Source organism: Bacillus rossius, chromosome 3 (genome assembly GCF_032445375.1).
Source record: "Bacillus rossius redtenbacheri isolate Brsri chromosome 3, Brsri_v3, whole genome shotgun sequence".
Taxonomy (NCBI): Eukaryota; Metazoa; Arthropoda; class Insecta; order Phasmatodea; family Bacillidae; genus Bacillus; species Bacillus rossius.
The window spans coordinates 104,984,305-105,009,409 of NC_086332.1; the positions used below are offsets into that span (position 1 = coordinate 104,984,305).

Below are 25,105 nucleotides of genomic sequence, written 5' to 3' on the forward strand. Positions count from 1 at the left end.
CTCCGACTCCATCATCGTTGCTGCCATCGAGGTCCCCGCTGCTGTCGGTAAACATTCTATTCCGGTCGACATAACTAAACCTCACGAAACTTAATGGAGATAGCACGTCCGTACTGCACCGCGACCAGAGGTGAACTGCGGGTCCAGTCGTCTGAACCTCGCTTATATACCCGTGGTCTACTGGTATACCTCATGAGTCAAAATAATGTCTGTATTTAAATTTTTTTTATTAGGTACCTAAAAATTATAGAAATAAAAACACACACAAGTTCAAGTTTTACACATTTATTTATAAAAAGTACACAAATACATATTAGGTTAAGGAATCAAGCATTTTCACAAGCACAGTCTTTAATGCCGCACGAACTGACACGTCGACTCCGGTTCCAACTGGTTCGTTGACTCCGGTTCCAACTGGTTCGCAGGCCACAGGATCAGGAACACAGGTTTCCAGCTGGTCATCTTCTGCGACGTTGACAACTCCGACAAGACATGGTCGATGACGTCTGTGACCACGTCTACGCCTTGGCTTTGGCTCAGTGCTAGTTGGGACAGATTCACTGCCTGAACTGCGATGACGAGACGCACACCGTTTGGACGTCTGCGTAGATGCATCACAGGTCGCAACAGGTTGCAACACGTCCATGTTTGGTGTTGCACATGCAGACGAGGCGACTACCTCAGCGATGCTAGCAGGAAGTATTGTGTGTGGTCTCATGTGATAGACGGCACAGTTTCCAGGTTCGCAACAAGCTACCAGCTGCTGAGTCGGTTCGTAGGACACAGGAAAGTGAGCAAACCGCCAATGCTGAGCACCTCCATCACAGGTTTCTGTATATGTACGTAGATATCCGGAATCCCAGTAGCTGTACTCGACACTGCTGAAGCTAGGTCTTGCGCTCACATACACGTTAGCAGGATGAAACGTAAACATCTTCTTGCAGGTCGAACGTCAACTGAAGGCACGTACGTAGGTACGCCATTTATATATGCAGGCTCCTACTAACATTGTGTGTGCCATTTCTGCATTAACTGCGAGTTTGTACAGGCACAGACACGTTCAAACTTGTCACGTGGCTGCATGTCATATATTGCACTAAGCTTGCGCAGGGAAGGACAGCCGTAGTCGGTCTGTATATCTACGATTTCAGCTGCTCCGTCGTCACACAACTTGCTCAGCCATTTCTTCTGTTCAGGTCCGGCGACGTAGATTATACCACGCGGATTTTGCAGTAGTAAATCTTGAAGTGTGTTTTTCACTTGATGGTACGGAATTTTTCCTTCGTCCCACTCTAGTCCGTGATAGTATTTGCATAGCCATTCGTTCGACCGTTTACTTTTTTCGTCTAGTAGTTTCCAAGGATACGGAGGTCGGAAAGTGCGTGTTTGAGTCTTGTCTCCGGAGGTGACGCTAATTTCCTTGAGCACGAACCCATTTTGGCTCTGGAAACCTTGCAGGTTGCAGTACATCTTGTCGCTAGCAATGCTCGGTCGTAACTAAATTACTATCGGAAACGAAACAGTATTTATGTCAGAATTTTCACAAGTTTGTCTCGACAATTGTACGAAGCAAGCCGATCGTGAAGTATCAGACAAAAAGCGTAGGTGTTTGGGAGAATATTTCCGCTAGTCGTTATCTCGATCCTACAGTCGATGATGTTTGAATTTATTCGATCATCCTGTTTGGAAACGTCAAACACCATTAACGGAGCCTTGTTCTTGAAACTGTCGGGACTCAGTATCGGTGACTGTCTCCGCCCATAGTAAGCTTGCTGAAACTTGGCATACATTTGATATGCGAGAAGAAATCTTCCACTTTCAAAGTCCATGTTCATGTCAACGTACGGATAACTTTCGCTGTTTAAAAATATTTTTACATTACGTATTTGACAGTTATCGAATACGGAGCGACTTACTCCTGCATTGAGCTGTCTTCCGGTCTGAAGCCCGACGATGATGTATCTTGGTTTTTCCGTAGCGAAGCTGGACTTTACTATCCAATTGATACGCTGACTATGAGGCAAGCCGGGATAAGTTTCCAGGCTCCAGGATCGGAATGGCACATCGAAGTTCTTGCCATTTTCTATGTTCTTCAACATCTTGACTCGTTCAACGGTGCTCACTTGGATGTGGGGCAGCATCCACTCGATAGACTGTAGTGTTAGCGAGACATCTTGAGGGTTTTCTGCAGCGGCGACAATTGCATTAATGTGCGTGTTGGCTAGAAGTAGTACGAGCTCTTGTTTCGAATTAATGATTATATGCTTGTAGTCCTCAGCGAATCCGAGAAGCATGGACAGAGGAACACAAACTTCGAACTTCCCTTCGGCATAAACCGGAAGCTTATATTCATCCTCGAGAGCCCAACCGGCCATCTTTGCAGCAGACAGTTCATTTGGAGTGAGCGAAAGGTAATTTTTCATAGCAGATGTTATGCCTACATCTCTCGTCTGGTCTACCTCGACGCCATTGAGTACATACGTAATGCGCTCGATTAGGTGTAGAATACCATTGCAGGATATTGACGTCGTTGTCGGATGCGTACCATCCGCTTTTGTAAGTGTGCCTCTTATACGTAGAAATGACTGCGAAGGTAAAGTACAAATATCTTGGTGCTGTACTGCAATGCGTACTTCTGATAGTAGTGCGTACGGTCCGAGCAGGAAAGGCTGGTACTCGTGCAATTCCATTTTCATAATGCTGTCATCAAAAATGACCGGATCTTCCACGTTGAGGATTTCGTCTTCCATATTTATTCGGCACTTGTCCAATACTGAGAAGATACTTTGTTTACTGTTCTTATTCAAGGCAATACGATTTCTTTTATAATTGTTCGGTGTTACGAACTTTATGCCCATCGCTTCAAGTGCAGACGTAATGTAATTTCTTCGTCTTGAAAATTCACCAATCGTCCTCGCTGGTCAACGATTCGGACGACGACTTCGTGTGCGCACTTCACGACGACTGGAACGTAAATGATACTTTGCGGTACTTCTACCAGTTTATATCCTGGCGGGACCATCGGCGAAAACTCGTGCAGCATGTTGCTTAGTCTTCCGTTGAGATACGTTCCACTTGCCAAATTACAGTTTATTCTTATGACATTCACAGGTAAAATGTTTACTGCGCGCGTAGATTCGTACGTTCTTCCCGTATCATAAACCTTTGATTCGAATCCGAGCATCGTACCTATGGTGCCAGGTTTCGTAAAGTCGACATTTTCACTGCATGTTAGAATGCTTTTTTGAGTGTTTGGATTTCCACGCAGTTGAAAGTCTACATCCTGTGGTAACATATCCCTGATGTAATTTGCAATGTCGTCAATTTCGTAAGAGCCAACAGGTAACCGTGTTTCATGAGCGGTCCCATCGCTTTTCAGGAAGCAGATCTTGCAATTTTCTTCGTCGATATTAGGTATGGCATTATACCTTTGAAAATCTACGAGATCGATACACCATTCTCCGTCTAAATCCAGAGGCGGGAAATGAACAGCCCGCAGCTCAGATGCGTGACCTGTCAAGGTAAGTGTTATCGACATGACTAATAAATTATCATCACTGCACAACCTTTAAGTAGCAATTTATGTTTGTCAGGTAATTTTTGTTTGTTAAAAAGCGAAGACACAAGTGTCCGCAGTTTGTTTGATTAGGCTTCTGTTCCGTTTCGTAATTGTAAAACAACGTAGTGGACCGGCCCAGGTACTGTCGCAGTTCTGGCGGAGGCCGTAAATTACCGAAACTGTCGTAGTAAGTGGCTTTTTTTCCAGACTTTATGTACGCCACCCAGTGCGTGCCTCGACCCGACGACGTGTCTAAATTAATTATGGCGCGCTCACGTGTCTTTGGCTTGCTGGGCAAAGTGTCTCGCATAAACACACCGCGGAAATTTGGTATTTTCAGTTTGCGTGCGTACTTTATTAAATCTACGTTGGTGAGCGGTCGTTTCGGTAGGGAACTTAGGATTTTTTCATTCGTTTCTTTCTCATGCCTCGGCCTGTCTTGTGAGGTCGCAAGTAGAGTCCTGCGCCGTTTTTTTTACCGATGGCAATGGCTTCCATGCTGGCATTGTGTCGCTGCGCTTCTTTTAACTGCTTGCGCTCATTCTTCGAAGTGTTGACTGCCCGCACTATACCGCACGTTGCACCGATGAGGCCACCGAGAGCACCCAATGCAGGCAAAAGCAAAGGAAGAAATCCTCCTATAATCTTCTTGTCGAGAGTCTGTAATTTTTGCTTGGTTTTTTGCACGCCTGCACCGATCTTGCGTTTGGTCTTGCGTGAGTTAGTCTTTGACTTGATGGAGCTGGCTCGACGAGCACCCAGTCCTAATTTCGTCTTTGCCTTCATGATTTTTGATACGCCCCACGCTGCGATTTTCTCTCCTAGTCCCGCGTTCGACGATTTGCTTATATCTTCGGCTTCCTGTGCCAATATCTCGTCGGCCCGGTGTCTGGATTCCAGGTCCTTGCTTAATGAATATGCGATATCGTGCTGCTTGCACTTTTCGTCGAGTGAATTAATGCCCACGTCACCGCGAGCTAACCTTTTCGCTAGTTTCGTGCCGGGGCCGCAAAATCTGTAGCCGGGAATGTGTAGCTCGAATGGTAGATTGTTTATCAGCGAGTTTACGAGTCCCGCGCCGATGTGTTTTTTGTTCTTACCTCTTCGAGTCATTACGCACAACTGACCAGAAAGTATAAATACGCTTCTTTTATACAAATACTTTAGTACAATGCAGGTCGTCAAGCAAGACGTGTGTTTGCCCGTGCGCATTACGCAAGACGATGTATTTAGTGCACGTGAATCACGACATGGCTTACTGTTGCCTTCTGCCGTACGATGCATAATGGCGGGCCCGTCAAACTGTGGCAAGACGTGTGTTTTACTGAGTTTACTGGAGGAACCAAATGGTCTTCGGTTCGAGAACGTCTACTTGTATTCCAAATCGTTGCAACAGCCAAAGTACCAGCGCCTAGCAACTGTTCTACGATCTGTGGATGGTCTGGAGTATTTTCCGTTTAGCGATAATACCGATGTTGTACCTCCAAGCGAAGCAAAAGCCAATTCCGTGTTTGTTTTCGACGATGTAATGTGCGAGAAACAAGGCATAATACAAGAGTACTTTTCCATGGGCAGACACGCCAAGGTAGACTGCGTTTACCTGTGTCAGACGTACAGTCGTATTCCAAAACATCTCCTACGAGACAACGCAAATGTCATAGTTTTGTTTCGCATGGACGAACTTAATTTACGCCACGCTTATGATGATCACGTAAACACCGACATGACATTCCAGGAATTCAAAGACATGTGCTCCTTGTGTTGGAAAGAAGAACACGGATTCCTAGTTATAGTCAAAGACTGGCCTCTATATAAGGGCAGGTACAGACGAGGTTTCGATCAGTTTATCGCCAAACATGAGTCATAGCATTTCGAAATTCGGTCGTAGCAGTCGAGACTTACGTACTGCTCTCAAGTCTCATGACGACGTTATCCGCAAATACATTTCGCTACTGGCTCAAAAAATAGACGGGGTGAAAAAGGAATTACTTGAGTACCTCGTAGCCATAGACCAGCGCGCGGAAGCTTCGGATTCTCGCATTCGCGACATGATCGAAGTATCGAATGCACAAAGACGGGACGATCTGAGGACTTTTCAAAGTAGTCTGAAAGCATCACTATCTCAATCGTCAACAAATTCAGATTTGGCCAAACACAAGAAAGAAGTTTCTGCGAACGAATAAAAAAGTATAAAAGGAGGTCTTGCAATAAGTTTTCAGCCAGTACAATGTCGGACCTGGCCAGTGACCTTCATCGAGCTATACAGTCTGTTCGCGAAAAATATTTACTTGCTAGACGAACCAGACTTGCACGTGAGATGGAAAATGAGGAGATATTTAAACCAATCACTAGTCGCCTCGACGAACTTAAAAACAAGGAAGAACCAGCCTTCATTGTGAAGACAGAAGTTGAAGATGAAATGCCGACTGTAAAGAAGAGAAAGTATGAACCAGATCGAGAAGAAGAGGACTTAACAAGTACAGAGTCCATGCACAAGAAAAAAATACCGAAAAAGGGACATCAAGTTAATGCAATGGTCCGACCATACCTGATATCGTTTACGAGCCGGAATAATGACACGACCTACGGAGTGTACAGAAAACATAATAAATGGTTCCTCGGTGCTAAAGAAATAGACTTTCTACCAGGAAATATCGTGCGCGTAGCAGAGTTCAAAACGCGCGGGACTCCGGGTCTGTACGAATTGCTGTTTCGCAGGGAGCCTAAAGGATATTCTCACAACGACTTACAAGAGTACAAAAAACTGCTAGAGCTAACCAATGCACATTTTCGCGATAACGATCCAGATAGTGGTGTATATAAAGACGTAGATCATGAAAAAATCGACATTCTCGCTAATCTCTTCAGTGAACTAACAATACATGGCGAAGGTTTAAAAAAGCTAGAAAGTGGTCAGACATTTGACTATGTATATTGGGACGACCCTAATGAATTAGTTGATCGCCTTAGAATTCTACATGCATCGCTTAGTGTAGGAAACTATTCGCATATCAACGAAATAGTCTCCATACTTGAAGAACTGAGGGAAGCCGGCTACATACAATGAGTCGAACCGGAATCGCTCGCGAACTTCATGCTCCTGCTAGACGGAAATACCTTCGTCGCAAAGTCATAGTTCGTGGAATTGATGATTTATTCCAGGCGGACCTTGTTGAGATGATACCGTATTCCCGATTGAATAAAGGTTTCAAGTACATGTTGACAGTCATCGATGTTTATAGCAAGTTCGCTTGGGCTAGACCTGTCAAATCAAAGACTGCAACTGACGTAGCCAAGGCCATGAACAATATTTTGCGTGATGGACGTGTACCGTCGCACCTGCAAACGGACCTCGGGAAAGAATTCTACAATGCGACCTTCAAGGCTTTGATGAAGAAGTATGGCATCAAACACTACTCTACATTTAGTAACGTCAAAGCCTCCGTTGTCGAAAGGTTTAACAGAACTTTGCGTTCCAAGATGTGGCGACAGTTCACGGCTAACGGAAATTACAAGTGGCTTGACATCTTGCCGAAACTAATAAGCGAGTATAATTCCACTGTGCATTCTACCACGAAAATGAAGCCAAAGGACGTAAAGGACAATCGCCTGCTTCAAACCGTGTTTTCCAACACGAAGAAGAAAGATCCACGAAAGCGTAAAGCTAACGTCGGCGACATTGTGCGAATCTCCAAGCAGAAAGGTATCTTCGAGAAAGGTTTCACTGCGAACTGGAGTCCCGAACTTTTCCGTGTGACACATGTTCGTGAATCAGAGCCTAGGACCTACTACCTCGAAGATTTGGACCACAACCTATCCATGGCGGCTTCTATGCCGATGAGATTCAGCCTACGTTGTATCCCGATACGTACTTGGTGGAGAAGATTATAAAACGAAGAAATGGACTGTCCTACGTCAAGTGGTGGGGCTTTCCACCTCGCTTTAATTCGTGGGTGGCAGATGCAGACGTCGAGAAATCCACAAGGCTTTAGTAATTTGTCTGTGTATTTTTTTGTACTTGTAGTAGTGTACTGAATTTCTGTAATAAAAGTTTTTAAAAGAACTTGCGGTGTTTTTATTTTCTCAAACCTGTCGCTTTTGTGGTATTTTTTTAAAATTAAAGTTGTTTTGTATCGGCCAGGGATCGAACCAAGGACCTTATTCGATCTAATCAATCAGTATATAGATTACAAATTTATTTAATGAATTTTGAACTTTTTCCCGAATCTCTAGCATTAAAATTACGAATTTCCAATATGGTGGTCTTGATGTCTGATAGGGTGATGGTAGTAGAGGATTTAAAGTCTCTTTAAGAATTTTGAACATGGTTTATTGAAATTATTATTTTTTATATAAAATTAAATGTTTTGCATCATTCAGGGATCGAACCAAGGACTGGAGCGGATCGAATCAATATGTAAGTTAATGAGTGATTTTTTTTTATGAATTTTGGATTTTTTCCCGCTTTTATAGCTACATTATTACATGATTTCAAGATAGCGGCCGAATTTCAAGATGGCGGGGGGGGGGGGGCACCTCGGTAATAAATGATTACTGCACTGTAGCGGGTTAGAATAAAATTATTCAGATGGAAATGTACTCTATAATACAAGTACACACAAGATGGAGTACTTCAGCAGGTGGTAGCTCCTGGTAGCATGTACTGAACATAAAATGTCGAATCCATGATGGTCGACAAGGACAAAGTCAAATTTCAAGGACAAAGTCAAATTTCAAGGTCAAGGTCAAATTTCGAGGTCAAGGTCAAATTTCAAGGTCAAGGTCAAAGTTCAAGGCCAAGGTCAAAGTTCAAAGTCAAATTTCAAGGTCAAGGTCAAATTTCAAGGTCAAGGTCAAATTTCAAGGTCAAGGTCAAATTTCAAGGTTAAGGTCAAAGTTCAATGTCAAGGTCAAAGTTCAAGGTCACGGTCAAATTTCAAGGTCAAGGTCAAATTTCAAGGTCACGGTCAAATTTCAAGGTCAAGGTCAAAGATGTGGTGACCAGATAATTATACTACATGATATCGGCACACTCTAGCAGACGAAAACAAGATGGTGGTCTCCAGTGGATGAAGACAAGATGGCGGACATGATGTCATACCAGTTGATGATATATATACCTTGGTATTGGTGGTGATAGATCAGTCTAGGTAGCTTTCATGGAGGAAGGATCGACTGTTTACTCTCGTCGGGAATCGAACCAAGGACGTACATCGATATAATCAAACAGAATTCAAATACGTTAATTTTTTGATGAATTTTGGATTTTTTTTTCATTAAAATCGGATAATAAATAAAGATTTTCAAGATGGCGTCCAAATTTCAAGATGGCGGACATGGCGTCATACTACCTGATGGTATATGTGCATTGACATAAGTGGTGGGGGTCAGTCTGCATGCGTCCACTGTGAGGGAAGGGTCGGTCACCATTTTTATTTTTTTTGCCCTCACCGGGTTCGAACCGAGGACTCTGACCGTGTCGTAAATGTTTGTTTTTTAAATTTTTTTATTAAAATTTTATTATTTGAATTTTTTTATAAATTTTTAAAAAAATTTCGTTAAAATCGGATAATAAATAAAAAAGTTAAAGATGGCGACCGTAACGGAAACTGCAACGGTGACGACATAATCCAAGATGGCGGTCATAATCCTAGATGACGTAAGAGGCTTATCGGAGGCTGTAAACAAGGATGCTTAAGCCTCTTTTAGGAATTTGGGTTCTTTCTAAGACAAAATGACTTTTGAGGATTTTCGAAATCCTAATTTTTGAATTGAGGAATTTTTTGAGATTTTTCGGCGGAATTTTTTTCCACAGAATTGGAAATTTTGGCGATTTTTGAGGAATTTTGGGCAAATTTTGCCCAATTTTGGCGAATTTTGAGGGTCAAAGGTCAAGGTCAAACTTGTCCCGTTACGCTATGTCCCGTTACACTCCTCCAAGATGGCCGCCGTGACGTCACAATCCAATATGGCGGACACCGGCTCCGGCTCCACACCCAGAACCTGTGTCCCAGTATGCCCATTTGTATACTACTCACAGTATAGTCGCAATAACTCGGAGTGACTGGCGAGAAGCACTAGCTTTTCCATTACCGATCATTTTTGATGGCTTTGAGTGGGCATGCGTTTATAACCTCTCACTTGAGGAAAGCTCTGCAGGATATATGGACTAGCTGAAAGACCATGGTTTGATCGAAAGAAAAATGAGTCATTATGAGCATGGCTCTAGAGTTTTCTGTGCCAAATACTGTGATTGGAAAGAGTGTAGTCTCTTTAAAAATGATATCCAAATCTGGCGGTCCAATCATCAAAGTATAGACATGAAAATGATCTAACAATTGAAATGGTAATACCCCAAGTGTATTCTTAGAGGGAAAAGGTATTGGACGCAACTTGGCTTCAGCGGCCAAGATGACAGGCAATGTTCCGCCATGTGTCTCACAAATTGAAAACCTAATGGAATGAATTAGGGTTAAAGACTCTGCCCAGCTGGGCACACACATTGTGGTATGTGCAGAGCTTCATAAGAACCCAATGAATTGAAAACTATTCAAGATATCTTAATAGTGTCTGTTTGTGAAATTTAATAATATGCTGTAATCGGAATTATAGTTTTATTTTCGGATTTTAATTCTAAACTGTAACTTCGGAGAGTTTAAATAGATAAATACAGATTAAACTTCAGAGTAATCATTTGTTATAAAAGTCCCGAAAGATATTCTTGAAGGATCATTGGCATACAAACATTACCATTTCAACTTCATTTCCATGCTTAAAAATTAAGGGCCACTTCTCGAAATATTTTAATTACTCTATTAGTATAGAATAGTATGTCTTGCGCCAGGCGCAGGCGCGAGGAGCGAGAAGACAGTCCACCATCTTGGATTTTTATGTCGCGGCGGCCATCTTGGATGACCTCGACCTTGAACTTTGACCTCGACCTTGACATTAGACCTTCAAAATTTGCCCAAAATTCGCCAAAATTTCCATTTTCTTGGGGAAAAAATCCACCAAAAAATCTCAAAATATTTCATAAAAAAAATTATCTTTTCGAGAGAAAAATTCCCGTTTCGAGGGAAAATTTCCCGTTTTTAGTCCATAAAAATACCAGCGGCTAGAAATGTTCATATATAGGCTTAAGCATCCATGTCTACAGCCTCCGATAAGCCTCTGACGTCATCATGGATTATGTCATCACCGTTGCAATTTCTGTTACGGCCGCTATCTTGAAAATATATATTTATTATCGGATTTTAATAAAAAAAATTCTAAAAATTTATAAATAAAATAATATTTTAATTTTGATTTAAAAATTTTAAAAAATACCGTTGCGATTTATGTTACGGCCACCATCTTGAAAATCTATATTTATTATCCGATTTTAATGAAAAAATTCTTAAATTAATAAAGAAATTTAATACTTAAATTTTGATTAAAAAGATTTTTAAAACATATTTAAAAAATGCACACTTATGTCATGGAGCTCGGAGTCCTCGGTTCAAAACCGGCGAGGTCAGTCAAAATAAAAAAAGCGACAGGTCCTTCTTCCTTGGAAGCTATCGACTTACTGACCTCCCACCGCCATTTCTTCATATGCTCGGCTGGGAGCGTGTGACAGCGATACCAGGAATTATTATGTTCCCTAACTCGCTATGTGGGAAGTCAATTCAAGATTGCGACCCCGTCATTTTGTTCGAATCATTAGAAACGACGGCGGGGCGCGAAGTGTGCGATTTTAAAATTAATGGTGGCTCTCGGTCCAGTAAGTAGTAAAGTAGCTGTCGCTATGGTGCTTGGCTTTAATTTATTTAGTGTAGATGTCAGGCAGGGGGAAGGTCACCCTTTCCCCCTCAGTTAGGTGGCTAACTGATGTATGGAAGTGTCGTGATGTCTGTATTTAGAGGCTTGTAAAGTATTGCGTCAAAAGTGGCCTAGTTAATCTCGTTATGTGAGTGTAGTGTTAAGCTCCAAGGCCGCACGCGACAGCACAGTGACCCCCCAACAGGTATGGCCCGGCCAGTCGCCGAGGAGGCATATAATCGTGAAGAGTGTAGAGTTCCGCTGTGGGAAAGAGGCTAGTAAGCAGGCAACCACGCAGGATTCTGTCAGCCCGCTCCCGCAGACCGCCAGTGCCGCGCGCGATTCCGCCGCCTCCGAAGCTGACTGTTGCTCCAGTCACTCACCGATTCTCTCGTTCAGGTTTCTCTCTCCATCAGCCGACGCGCCGGGACCTTTCATGCGCGGCGCGAGGTTCTGAGGGTCACTATTCCTCTTCCCCTCCTGCCGACGATGTGCAGCTTTAGAAGTATGTAGTAACGCCCCACTCGTGGATTTGCTGCTGCATCGCTGGTAGTGCCAACATTCCAGGCCCAGCACGCCGTCCAACTTGAAGTTCCGCCATCACTTGATCCTTGGCGAGCCACGAAAGCAACCGCCCCTCCCGCCAGATGGTCCACGAGTTGGTATTTATATATTTCCAACAAATCCAGCTGCTCATCACCGCTGGACCCCTGTATTCGCCACCGAAAGGACGCGCTCGATTGCAGTTAGTCGCTGCCTCTCGGCACTCGCCGTGCACACAACATGGTTCACACACTTTACGCGCTGTCAGAGGCAATGAACCTCCAGGCAGAGCAGTCAGCTTGTTCCCCAGTGATGTGCACACGAGAGCTACCGAGCGAGCACCTCCCACCACTTATGTCAAGGTATATATATCGTCAGCTAGTATGATGTCATGTCCGCCATCTTGAAAATCTTTATTTATTAACCAATTTTATTGAAAAAAAATTAAAAATTATAAAAATTTAACTAATCTAATTTTTAATAAAAAATCTTTAAAAAACACCGATGCAAATATCGTTACGACCACCATCTTTAATTCTAGAAATTTGGCATGTTTTGTAATGCTGGCCATCTTGGATGAGTATGACATCATCGCTATATTTTCTATTACATCCGCCATATAGGATTCTAGGATGTTGCACTTTTTGTTACGGCCACCATCTTGAAAAACTGCAATTTTTATGCTAGAAAATTGGAAAAAAATTCTTAAATTATAATAAAAAATTATTAACCAAATTTTAATAAATTAATATTTAAAAAAACACACTTACGCCTTGAAGTCCTAAGTTTGAACCTGGTAAGAGACAAAATTTAAAAAAAAATCGTCATCAGATCCTTCCTTTGCGGTAGCCGTCGGCAGAATAACCTCCCACCACTAATACCATAGGTATATATGCCACCAGCTGGTATGATGCCACATCCGCCACCTTTTTTTCGTCCGCTGGAGGGCGCCATCTTGTTTTCGTCTGCTAGAGTGTGCTGACACCATGCTAGTATAATTTTCTGTTCACCATACCTTTAATCACGACTGTTGGCATTGAACTTTTAACTTGACCTTAAACTTTGACCTTGACCTTGAAATTTGACTTTGACCTTCAAATTTGACCTTGAACTTGAAATTTGATTTTGACGACCATCATGGATCCGACATTTTGTGTTCAGTACATGCTACCAGGAGCTATCACCTGCTAGAGGACATTGACACCATCTGGTTTTCGTCTGCTGGATAACACCATTCATGCTAGTTTTATTCTAACCCGCTAGAATGCAGTAATCATTTATGATTACTGAGGTGCCCGCCATTCTGAAATTTAGATCCATCTTGGAATCGTGTAATTATTTTAGCTTGAGATTCTGGAAAAATTCCAAAAGTCACCGAAAAAATCACTCATTAAATTACATATTGATTCGATGGATTCCTGTCCTCGGTTAGATTCTTGACCAGTGACAGGTGTAACTAAATATTTAAATATATTTAATATTCTGTTGTCCATTACCTTTCATGGAATTTTTTAATCATTCACTCTAAAAAAAATAACTTAAGATAATATACCTGTCCGACGAATTAAATAATTTGTCGCATTACCTAAAATGTAAGTCTAGTTATTCTATACTCTGAATGACCTCTAAACCGTTGAAGTACAAAGCCATACATACAAGTCAAGCGTCTCCGAACCACTAGACCGGGTCATTAACAATGTTAGATGTATAGGCTAGTCATTTCCGGACCTCATGACCTTCGTCATTAGTTAATTACAGTCAATTAGACCATCGTGAAATGTTTTAAACCTACTTAAGGACCAATAGGCCTAGAAAAATATTTTACAAAAAGGACGCGCAATTGGAAGCACAATCATAGAAAAATACGCACAAAAGGAAGCTCAATTGAAAGCACACTGTCATGTGTGTACTACTGAAAAGTAAATGAATTATTTAGATTTAATAAAGTATGTATTGTTTTTTGTTAATTGATTTCAAACTAAGACTGAGATATCGTAATACTGCTACCTCTTCGTTTATTGTGCTTCCAATTGTGCTTCCTCGTCGTCAAATGTGCATCCGATTGTGCTTCCAACTGTGCTTCCTTTTGTTGATTGTGCTTCCGATTTTGCGTCCTTTTCTATGATTGTGCTTCCGATTGCACGTCCTTTTCTATATTTGTGCTTCCGATTGTGCGTCTGTTTGTGCGTCCTCTTTGTCAAATGTGCTTCCGATTGCGCGTCCTTTTTGTAAAATATTTTTCAAGGCCACTTGGTCATTTAGTATGTATAAAATACTAGCTGCCCGACCCAGCTTCGCACGGCTATACTAATGGGGAAAAAATTTAGCCACATCTCTTATTTACAGTAATGGTAAAAAAAATCAGTGAAAATTTATTACAAAGCTGTATAATGTACCGGAGAGAAAATGAATAGCACCGATGGTTTCCCGACTCGTGCACGCAACGTACAACTGATGTACCCGTACTTCGCTACGGCAGTCTACAGGCAGATCACTCTTGCGCCGCTCATTATACATGCCCCTCCTTGTGGGTACGCCACTGCCGCGCGATGCCCGTTGCCATGGAGACGCAGAAGGCATGAACAATGCAAAATCCTGTTCTCATGCAGACAAAGTAGCCACTGTTGCCTGGTTTTAACCACCCATGGGATCTAATTTTCGGAAAATGTCATCCTGCATAACATAAGGAACATTACTGTGAAGTTTCAAGTTTGTAAAATATATATACTTGAAAAAAAGGACAATAAAAAACAAATTAAACACAGAGAGAGGAAAAAAACAATATTTTAGGTTTGCGATTTAAAGTGATAAAATGTATTTAAATACTATTTGAACTCTTATGAGGGTACTGATTGCTTCGTTGTTAATATCACACGGGTGTTTTTTACTTGTATGGGAAAATTAAGAATGATAATGCATCTAGTGCGTGGCAACAATGTTAATAGGCAATAGGAAATAAACTTCTAGCGCCTGAAGCATTGTCAACACACACTTCGTACGTGTACTGCATGTTGTATCTAACCCCCTCCAATGCATTTGATTCTAAATTGGACTTTTAGTAAGGATCCCTAATGTTATTCATAATATAATATAGTCTTTAGCCTTCCTCGATAAATGTACTATCCAACACTGAAAGAAATTTACAAATCGGTCCAGTGGTTCCTGAATTAGCGCGTTCGAACAAACAAACTCTTAAGCTTTAGAATATTAGTATATATATATTTCACGATGGTCTAATTGACTGTAATTAACTAACGACAAAGAAGGCCATGAGGTCCGGAAATGACTAGCCTATACATCTGACATTGTTAATGACCCGGTCTAGTGGTTCGGAAACGCTAGGCCTGTATGTATGGCTTTGTACATGAATGGTTTAGAGGTTATTCAGAGTATCGAATAACTAGACTTACATGTTAGGTAAAGCGACATATTATTTAATTTGTCGGACAGGTATATTGTCTTAAGTTGTTTTTTTAGAGTGAATGATTAAAAAATTCCACGAAAGGTAATGGAAAACAGAATATTAAATATATTTAAATATTTAGTTACACTTGTCACTGGTCAAGAATCTAACCGAGGACAGGAATCCATCGATTCAATAAATAAATTAATGAGTGATTTTTTCGGTGACTTTTGGAATTTTTCCAGAATCTCTAGCTAAAATAATTACACGATTCCAAGATGGCATCCAAATTTCAGAATGGCGGGCACCTCAGTAATCATAAATGATTACTGCATTCTAGCGGGTTAGAATAAAACTAGCATGAATGGTGTCCTCCAGCAGACGAAAACAAGATGGTGTCTATGTCCTCTAGCAGGTGATAGCTCCTGGTAGCATGTACTAAACACAAAATGTCGGATCCATGATGGTCGTCAAAATCAAATTTCAAGTTCAAGGTCAAATTTGAAGGTCAAAGTCAAATTTCAAGGTCAAGGTCAAAGTTTAAGGTCAAGTTAAAAGTTCAATGCCAACAGTCGTGGTTAAAGGTATGGTGAACAGAAACTTATACTAGCATAGTGTCAGCACCCTCTAGCAGATGAAAACAAGATGGAGCCCTCCAGCGGACGAAAAAAAGGTTGCGGATGTGACATCATACCAGCTGGTGGCATATATACCTATGGTATTAGTGGTGGGAGGTTATTCTGCCGACGGCTACCGCAAAGGAAGGATCTGATTACGATTTTTTTTTTAATTTTGTCTCTTACCGGGTTCAAACTTATGACTTCACGGCGTAAGTGTGTTTTTTAAATATTAATTTGTTAAAATTTGATTAATAATTTTTTATTATAATTTAAGAATTTTTTTCCAATTTTCTAGCATAAAAATTGCAGTTTTTCAAGATGGTGGCCGTAACAAAAAGTGCAACATCCTAGAATCCTATATGGCGGATGTAATAGAAAATATAGCGATGATGTCATACTCATCCAAGATGGCCAGCATTACAAAACATGCCAAATTTCTAGAATTAAAGATGGTGGTCGTAACGATATTTGCATCGGTGTTTTTTAAAGATTTTTTATTAAAAATTAGATTAGTTAAATTTTTATAATTTTTATACTTTTTTCAATAAAATTGGATAATAAATAAAGATTTTCAAGATGGCGGACATGATGTCATACTAGCTGACGATATATATACCTTGACATAAGTGGTGGGAGATCAGTCTGTCATAGCTTCCAAGGAAGAAGGACCTGTCGCAATTTTTTTTATTTTTGACCCAGTGGTTTTGAACCGAGGACTTCGTGCTCCATGAAATTAGTGTAAATTTTTAAAATATTTTTTTTAAATCTTTTAATCAAAATTTTAATATTAAATCTCTTTATAAATTTTAGAATTTTTTCATTAAAATCCGATGATAAATATAGAATTTCACGATGGCGGCCGTAACATAAATCGAACCGTATTTTTAAAAATCTTTTTCTAAAGTTTAAATATTAATTTTTTTATAAATTTTAGAATTTTTTCATTAAAATCCGATAATAAATTAGATTTTCAAGAAGGCGGCCGTATCGGAAATTTCAACTGTGACGACATAATCCATGATGACGTCAGAGGCTTATCGGAATCTGTAGACATGGATGCTTAAGCCTATATATGGACATTTCTAGCCGCTGGTATTTTTAAGGATTAAAAACGGGAAATTTTCCCTCGACATGGGATCTTTTCTCCCGGAAAGAGAATTTTTTTTATTTATCAAAATTTGAGGTTTTGTGGAGGAAATCTTTTCCAAATAAATGGAAATTTTGGCGTATTTTGTGGAATTTTGGGCAAATTTTGAAGGTCAAAGGTCTATGTCAAGGTCAAAGTTCAAGTTCATCCAATATGGCCGCCGCGACGTCAAAATCCAAGATGGCGGACTATCTCCTCGCTCCTTGCGCCTGCGCCTGGCGCAGGACATACTATTCTATACTACTTCTATGGTCGACGAGAAGATTCCATGTCATAGTATTGCTCTTAGAGACGATACCGTACTAGATGCTGCTGCAAGCAATATACTTATCATTCTGCTTCACTAACAGGGTGGATTGTTAGGAATGATGAGATGAGAATGGAGAATTGATGGAAAATATGAAGGCTGGGGGAAACTCCCAGCTCATTGACCTCACTTCCCTCGCCAGGAGTGAGGAGTGACTGTCTGGCAGTCGACAGGTGGTATAGCTCACTTGTCCGTGTCGCCGCCCATCGAGGAGAAGGCCTGTATCATGCTCGGGGATCCCAGGGGCCCGTAGGCGCACACGGCGATGTCGAGGGCCTTGCAGAAGGCGACCAGCTCCCGCTGCTGGAAGTACAGGTACACCTCCACCTGCAGACAGGCAGGCTGCACACGGGCGGACTCGACGATCCTCTTGATCTGGCGCGAGTTGAAGTTGGACAGTCCGATGGCGCGGGCCCTACCGGCCTCAACTTGCTCTTCCATGCCCTGCGAGACAGCGCAGCATCAATAGTCCTCATTCAAGTTATTAACGTTCCAACGTGTACAACAGTTCCAGTGTTGAAAGCTAATCCTGGAGTCTTAATGCTCGGTCTCACATATCTTGTCGATTTTTTTCCTTCATTACCCTGTCATTATTATTACTATTTTAATGCTATTCCTGTAATATATTCACAATAGCTCTCTTTGTATTTTGTATAAAAAATTTCCACTAGATATTTAATAAACTTTTTACGAGCTGTAAAATGCCACGCAAGTCTTTGAAGTTATTAAAATTTATGGCGATTTAGATTCTCTTAGTAAATAAATGCTGGTATAATTTTATACAAAACATAATATGCAAGAGAGCTATAATTATGTAAGCATGTTTTGATTGTTAAATAAAATAGATCAGAACTACAATAATAAACATGGCGTTTAATTTCTAGCCCTGAACTCAGTTGTTACGCACTTTCCTATTTCTTGTACACGACTTATGGCATACTTGTATCTTGTGAACGGCCACCGATCATTATAACACCTAACACACCTACAATTTAGTGCAATATGGATGGTTATTTGTTCCCATATCCTTCTCGTGCAACGACGTACCTTCCACAGGCTGACGTGGTCGGTGGAATGGTCCAGCAGCAGCTCCCCGGTCTCATCCATGGGCAGGCGATCCTCCCCTCTCTCCTGCATGCCCCAGGCCTGATGGAGCAGGTAGAGGTCCACGTGTGACAGCTGCAAGGCTTCCAGCGAGCGCCTCAGGTACTTCTCCACCTTCTCCTTCTGGTAGCCGATCATTGGCAGCTGCCGGGATGCGGGAGACGTTCATCATCAGTTAACCACTAAATTAAATTTTAAAGTTTTTCTAAAATCATTTTCATAGAATACCGACTGCCCATTTGAACTGTACACTGATTTTTTTTAAACATTATTTTCTTCCATATATGGTTAGATGTTGAATAACCTTCGTCGATACTAATATAAAAGTTGATTTAAATTAAATATGGTTTTAAGCTAACCACACAAAGCTATACATCTATGCGAAGCCCATGATATGATTCCCACCATTCATTATAACTTTATAAAACAAAACAGCTTTTTATTAATTTTTACAATTTATCATTGACGTACACAAGATCCGCTCCGTTATTAAAACATGTTCACAAGCATTCATAACAATACGAATATACGTATCTTTTCTGTCAAGGTACTCACACTTGCAGTAATGCACATGTTTTCATGTGATTCGAAGTTGACTATATCTGGCTCATTCGTGGTTTCTCAGAGCGCGGGACAAACAAAAATGGTTGAGCAAACCTCTTCATTTTTAATTGTAAGTTATCATAATTAGTAAACCACATTTTATAAAGATATGGACAACATATATTTATTAATATTTCTTGCACTTTTAGGAAATTTGTTTTGCGGGGTAACGGGAGTACTCCGAGAAAAACCACCGGGTGAAAGCAACGCAGCCACTTTTTCCAACATCCGGGTTTTGCCAGCAGGGAATTGAACCAGAACCAATGAGAACTATTATGAAAATCAGACATTGAAAAATATTACTGTGCATGGTTTTGAATGGAATGGACATAAACTTTAACTATATCACGTGATATTATGAAAAGGGGCTAGTCCAATAATAAACCGAGGATCCGTTTCTCCTTCCGGAGTAATTTTTTGAAAATAATCTGTATATGAACAAGAGTTTTCGTTTGTTTTAAGATTTTTTATATAGTAAATATACAGTTTAACTCCGAATTTGATAAATATTTTCACACTTGACTTAGGAAACAAGAGAAAGGTCACATGAGAGTAGTATACGAATGTATGTCCGGGCACAGGGTTAAGGCTGAGGAGCTGAGTGTACAGCGTTTTTTGTGTGGCGGCTACTACTGCCTTGGAACCTACATCTCCGATGTCGTCACGGCGGCCATCTTGGATGATCTTGACCTTTGGCCTTCGAAATTTGCCAAAATTTTCCCACAATTCCTCCAAATTTGCCCAAATTTCCATTTTTTTTGGGAAAATCATCCCGCCAAAAATTCTCAAAAAATTCCACAATTCGAAAATTAGAATTTCAAAAACATCAAAATACTTTTTGCCTTAGAAAGAACACAATGTCCTAAAAACGGCTTAAGAATCCATCTCTAAAGCCACCCGATAAGCCGTTTCTAGGAATTAGGATACCATGACCGCCATTTTGAATTATGATATCACCATTTCCATTTCCGTTACGGCCGTCATCTTGAAAATCCGTAGTTTTTATGTTAGAAAATCGGGAAAAATTAAAAATTTAGAAAAAAAAGTTAAATAATCGAATTTAATAATAAAAATTTAATAAATAATCATTTAAAAAAAATTAAATATACACTTAAGCCATGGAGCTCGAAGTCCTCGGTTCGAACCCAACAAGGTCTAAAATAATAATAAAACAAAGACGTCAGGTCCTACCTCCACGGAAGACACTGACAGACTGACCTCCCACCACTTATGTCAAGGTATATATATCGTCATATAGTATGTCGTCATGTCCGCCATCTTAAAAATCTATATTTATTATTGGATTTTAATGAAAAAAGTTTTAAAATTTATATAAAAAATAAATAAACTTTTAATAATAAATATTTAACAAAAACTATTGCATGTTTCGTTACGCCCGCCATCTTGAAAATCCGTAATTTCAATGCTAGAAATTCTGAAAAAATTCCGAAAAATATTTAAAAAAATCGCCTACTTCAAATGTTTAGTTATTTAAACGATTTCGGTCCTCGGTTCGATTTCCGGCGAGAGTAAACCAGTAATTTATTAATTTATTAAAACAAATCTCAATAAAAAGTAATAAAAACATCTTACGACACACCCGACATTTTGAATTATGTCACCACTGTATCATTATCGTTAGGGACGCCATCTTGTATATCTTTATTTAGTATCCGATTTTAATGCAAAAAGTTCAAAATTTATCAAAAAATTAACTTATTAAAGTAGCCTACTGATTAATTTGGTCGATTACCGTACTTGATTCAAAACCGGTAAGAGCAAATAAAAAACGACAGATCCTACCTCCACGGAAGCCACCTAGACTGACCTCACATCACCAATACTAAGGTATATATCGTCAGTTGGTATGATGTCATGTCCACCATGTTGCCTTCGTCTGCTGGAGTCCACCATCTTGTTTTCGTCTGCTATAGTGTGCTGACGATATGTTAGTATAATTTTCTGTTTACCATACCTTTGTCCTCGACTGTTGACATTGAACTTTGACCTTTACCTTGAAATTTGGCCTTGACCTTGAAATTTGACCTTGACCTTGAAAATTGACTGTCACCTTGACGACCATCATGGATCCGACATTTTGTGTTCAGTACATGCTACCAGGAGCTATCACCTGCTAGAGGACATTGTCACCATCTTGTTTTCGTCTGCTGAAGGACACCATCTAATTATGTGTGTAGGTACTCATCTTATAGAGTGCTTTACCATCATGCTAGCTAACCCACTAGAATGCAGTAATAATTTTTTATAACTGAGGTGTCCGCCATCTGGATATTTGGGCGCTATCTTGGAATCATGTAATTATTTAGCTAGAGATTCGGGAAAAAGTCCAAAATTCATCAAAAAATTCACTCATTAAAGTAATGATTGCTTCGAAACTTGGTTCGATACCTGGACGATATATAATTAATTTAATATAACATAAATTTAGCATAATAGTGGCAGGTTCGAGAAATAAAACACAGCAAGTTCTTTTACATAGTACATTTTATTACATATCTACTATTCTACTACAGAAACACATGCGAAGGTTAGCAATCTTATAAACCTATAGGTCTACATACCCGTGAAATGACTAATTCTTAGCTCCAATCGGTTTATATTAGACAGCTTTGGAGTTTTGGAGCTGATGAAGCTTTGGAGCATTGGAGCTGTTGGCGATTTAAGCTTTGGAGATGTTGGAGCTTTGAGCTGTTGGAGCTATGGAGCTATTGAAGTTTTGGAGCTGTTGGAGCTTTGGACCTATATAGATTTTGGAGCTTTGGAGTTTTGGAGCTGTTGAAGCAATTGGAGCCAAAGACATTTTATTTGCCTTGGTGGTATCAGGCAGAATATTATAAATCAGCTTACTGTTGATGTAGCAACAAACGTTCCTTTAAAATATAACATGTGGCTGGACTCTATATATGGAAAATCATATATGTTCGATGACAAAGTGAAGAAGTGTACATTCAAGACATCGGCTGCAGTAATTAACAGTTATGACGTCGTGAAGCAGACTGTTAAACATGGTGTCCAGAAACTCTGTCAAGAAGAGGAGGACTATGTCAGTAAACGTTCTGGCTGGTCCCTGTCTAGTATAAACCGATTGGAGCTAAGAATTAGTCATTTCACGGGTATATAGACCTATAAGTTTATAAGATTGCTAACCTTCGCATGTGTTTCTGTAGTAGAATAGTAGATATGTAATAAAATGTATTTTGTAAAAGAACTTGCTGTGTTTTATTTCTCGAACCTGCCACTATTATGCTAAAATTATGTTATATTAAATTAATTATATATCGCCCAGGTATCGAACCAAGTTTCGAAGCAATCATTACTTTAATGAGTGAATTTTTTGATGAATTTTGGACTTTTTCCCGAATCTCTAGCTAAATAATTACATGATTCCAAGATAGCGCCCAAATATCCAGATGGCGGACACCTCAGTTATAAAAAATTATTACTGCATTCTAGTGGGTTAGCTAGCATGATGGTAAAGCACTCTATAAGACGAGTACCTACACACATAATTAGATGGTGTCCTTCAGCAGACGAAAACAAGATGGTGACAATGTCCTCTAGCAGGTGATAGCTCCTGGTAGCATGTACTGAACACAAAATGTCGGATCCATGATGGTCGTCAAGATGACAGTCAATTTTCAAGGTCAAGGTCAAATTTCAAGGTCAAGGCCAAATTTCAAGGCCAATGCCAAATTTCAAGGTCAAATTTCAAGGTCAAGTTCAAATTTCAAGGTAAAGGTCAAAGTTAAATGTCAACAGTCGAGGACAAAGGTATGGTAAACAGAAAATTATACTAACATATCGTCAGCACACTATAGCAGACGAAAACAAGATGGTGGACTCCAGCAGACGAAGGCAACATGGTGGACATGACATCATACCAACTGACGATATATACCTTAGTATTGGTGATGTGAGGTCAGTCTAGGTGGCTTCCGTGGAGGTAGGATCTGTCGTTTTTTATTTGCTCTTACCGGTTTTGAATCAAGTACGGTAATCGACCAAATTAATTAGTAGGCTACTTTAATAAGTTAATTTTTTGATAAATTTTGAACTTTTTCATTAAAATCGGATACTAAATAAAGATATACAAGATGGCGTCCCTAACGATAATGATACAGTGGTGACATAATTCAAAATGTCGGGTGTGTCGTAAGATGTTTTTATTACTTTTTATTGAGATTTTTTTTAATAAATTTTATAAATTACTGGTTTACTCTCGCCGGAAATCGAACCGAGGACCGAAATCGTTTAAATAACTAAACATTTGAAGTAGGCAATTTTTTTTAAATATTTTTCGGAATTTTTTCAGTATTTCTAGCATTGAAATTACGGATTTTCAAGATGGCGGGCGTAACGAAACATGCAAATGTTTTTTAAATATTTATATAAAAATTTATTTATTTTTTATATAAATTTTAAAACTTTTATAATTAAATCGCATATAAATATAGATTTTCAAGATGGCGGACATGACGTCTTACTAGATGACGATATATATACATTGTCATAAGTGGTGGGAGGTCAGTCTGCCAGCTGCTTCCGTGGAGGAAGGACCAGGCGTCTTTTTTTTTTTGACCTCGTCGGGTTTGAACCGAGGACTCCGAGCTCCATGGCGTAAGTGTACATTTAATTTTTTTTAAATAATTATTTATTAATTTTTTTATTATTAAGTACGATTATTTAAATTTTTATAAATTTGAAAATTTTTCCAGATTTTCTAACATTAAAACTACGGATTTTCAAGATGACGTCCAAAACGGAAATTGCATCGTTGATGTCATAATTCAAAATGGCGGTCTTGGTATCCTAATTCCTAGAAACGGCTTATCGGAGGCTTTAGAGATGTATTATTGAGCCGTTTTTAGGACATTGTGTTCTTTATAGGGCAAAAAGTATTTTAATGTTTTCGAAATCCTAATTTTCGAATTGTGGAATTTTTTGAGGATTTTTGGCGGGATTTTTTTCCAAAAAAAATAATGGAAATTTTGGCAAATTTGGAGGAATAATGGGGAAAATTAGGCGAATTTGGGCCAATTTTGAAAGCCAAATGTCAAGGTCATCCTAGATGGCCGCCGTGATCGGAGCTTTAGGTTCCAAGGCAGTAGAAGCCGTCACACAAAAAACCCTGTACACTCAGCTTCTCACCCTTAACCCTGTTCCCGGACATACATTCGTATACTACTCATGAGATTTCGAAAACCATCCCCGCCTCTCTTTCCAGTCCCTTAAAACAGAACATTGACACTACTATATGAAATTTTTTTTCACCTTGCCTTTAAAATAAGGGGAAAATTACGTTCTGTATATAATTAATTCCTTAAAAAAAAAAAAAAAAGAGGTGTATCACTGGTACGTGAAATAAAAAAAATCATCTTTCCCATCCCATAAAACATAATGTTTGTACTTAATGATAAAATTTGCACACTCTGCATTTAAACAACGAGAAAAATTGCTGTCTTCAACTTATTTATAAAAAGGGGGATATAATAGGCTATATGAAAGCTCGAGAAACCAGCCCTTTCGCGCTTTTCCACCCATTAAGAGAGAAATATTGTAATTTACTTGATGAAAATTTGTACATATGACATTTAAAATAAGAGAAAAATTACTGTTTAACATAAAATTAGAAAAATAGTGTAGCGTAACTGTTTATGTGCTATTAAAATAAAACAATGCTCCTTCTCAAATCCCTTAAAGTATGCGTTAATATATCTAAATAAAAAATTCTCACAATTGTTGTTAAAAACAAGAGAAAAATTACTGCTTCATCCTATTTCAAAAATACCGTCTTTATGACGTTTCAAAAACCACCCCGTCCCCCTTTTCCACCACTTAATACAGAATATTGGTATTTCTTTACGAATTGTTGCACGCTTAACTTTAAAATCAAGAGGAAAACTACTGTCAAAAGTGGTGTCGAAAAAAAGCTCCAACCACCTCTTTACATAATATTTCCAAATAACCTCCGAAACTATTTTCTACACATAAAAATATA

The 25,105-nt window shown here is 39.6% G+C and overlaps 1 protein-coding gene across 1 annotated transcript in view; it reads right to left on the bottom strand.

Annotated features, from left to right (window-relative positions):
* LOC134531103 (1,5-anhydro-D-fructose reductase-like) overlaps positions 1 to 25,105 on the bottom strand; it is a 78,309-nt gene that overhangs the window by 17,195 nt on the left and 36,009 nt on the right. The window contains exons 3-4 of the mRNA XM_063366651.1: positions 18,427 to 18,627; positions 17,567 to 17,823 (exon numbers count right to left, since the gene is read on the bottom strand). Of these exons, the coding sequence (XP_063222721.1) occupies positions 17,567 to 17,823; positions 18,427 to 18,627 (458 nt within the window). The remainder of the gene's footprint in view (positions 1 to 17,566; positions 17,824 to 18,426; positions 18,628 to 25,105) is intronic.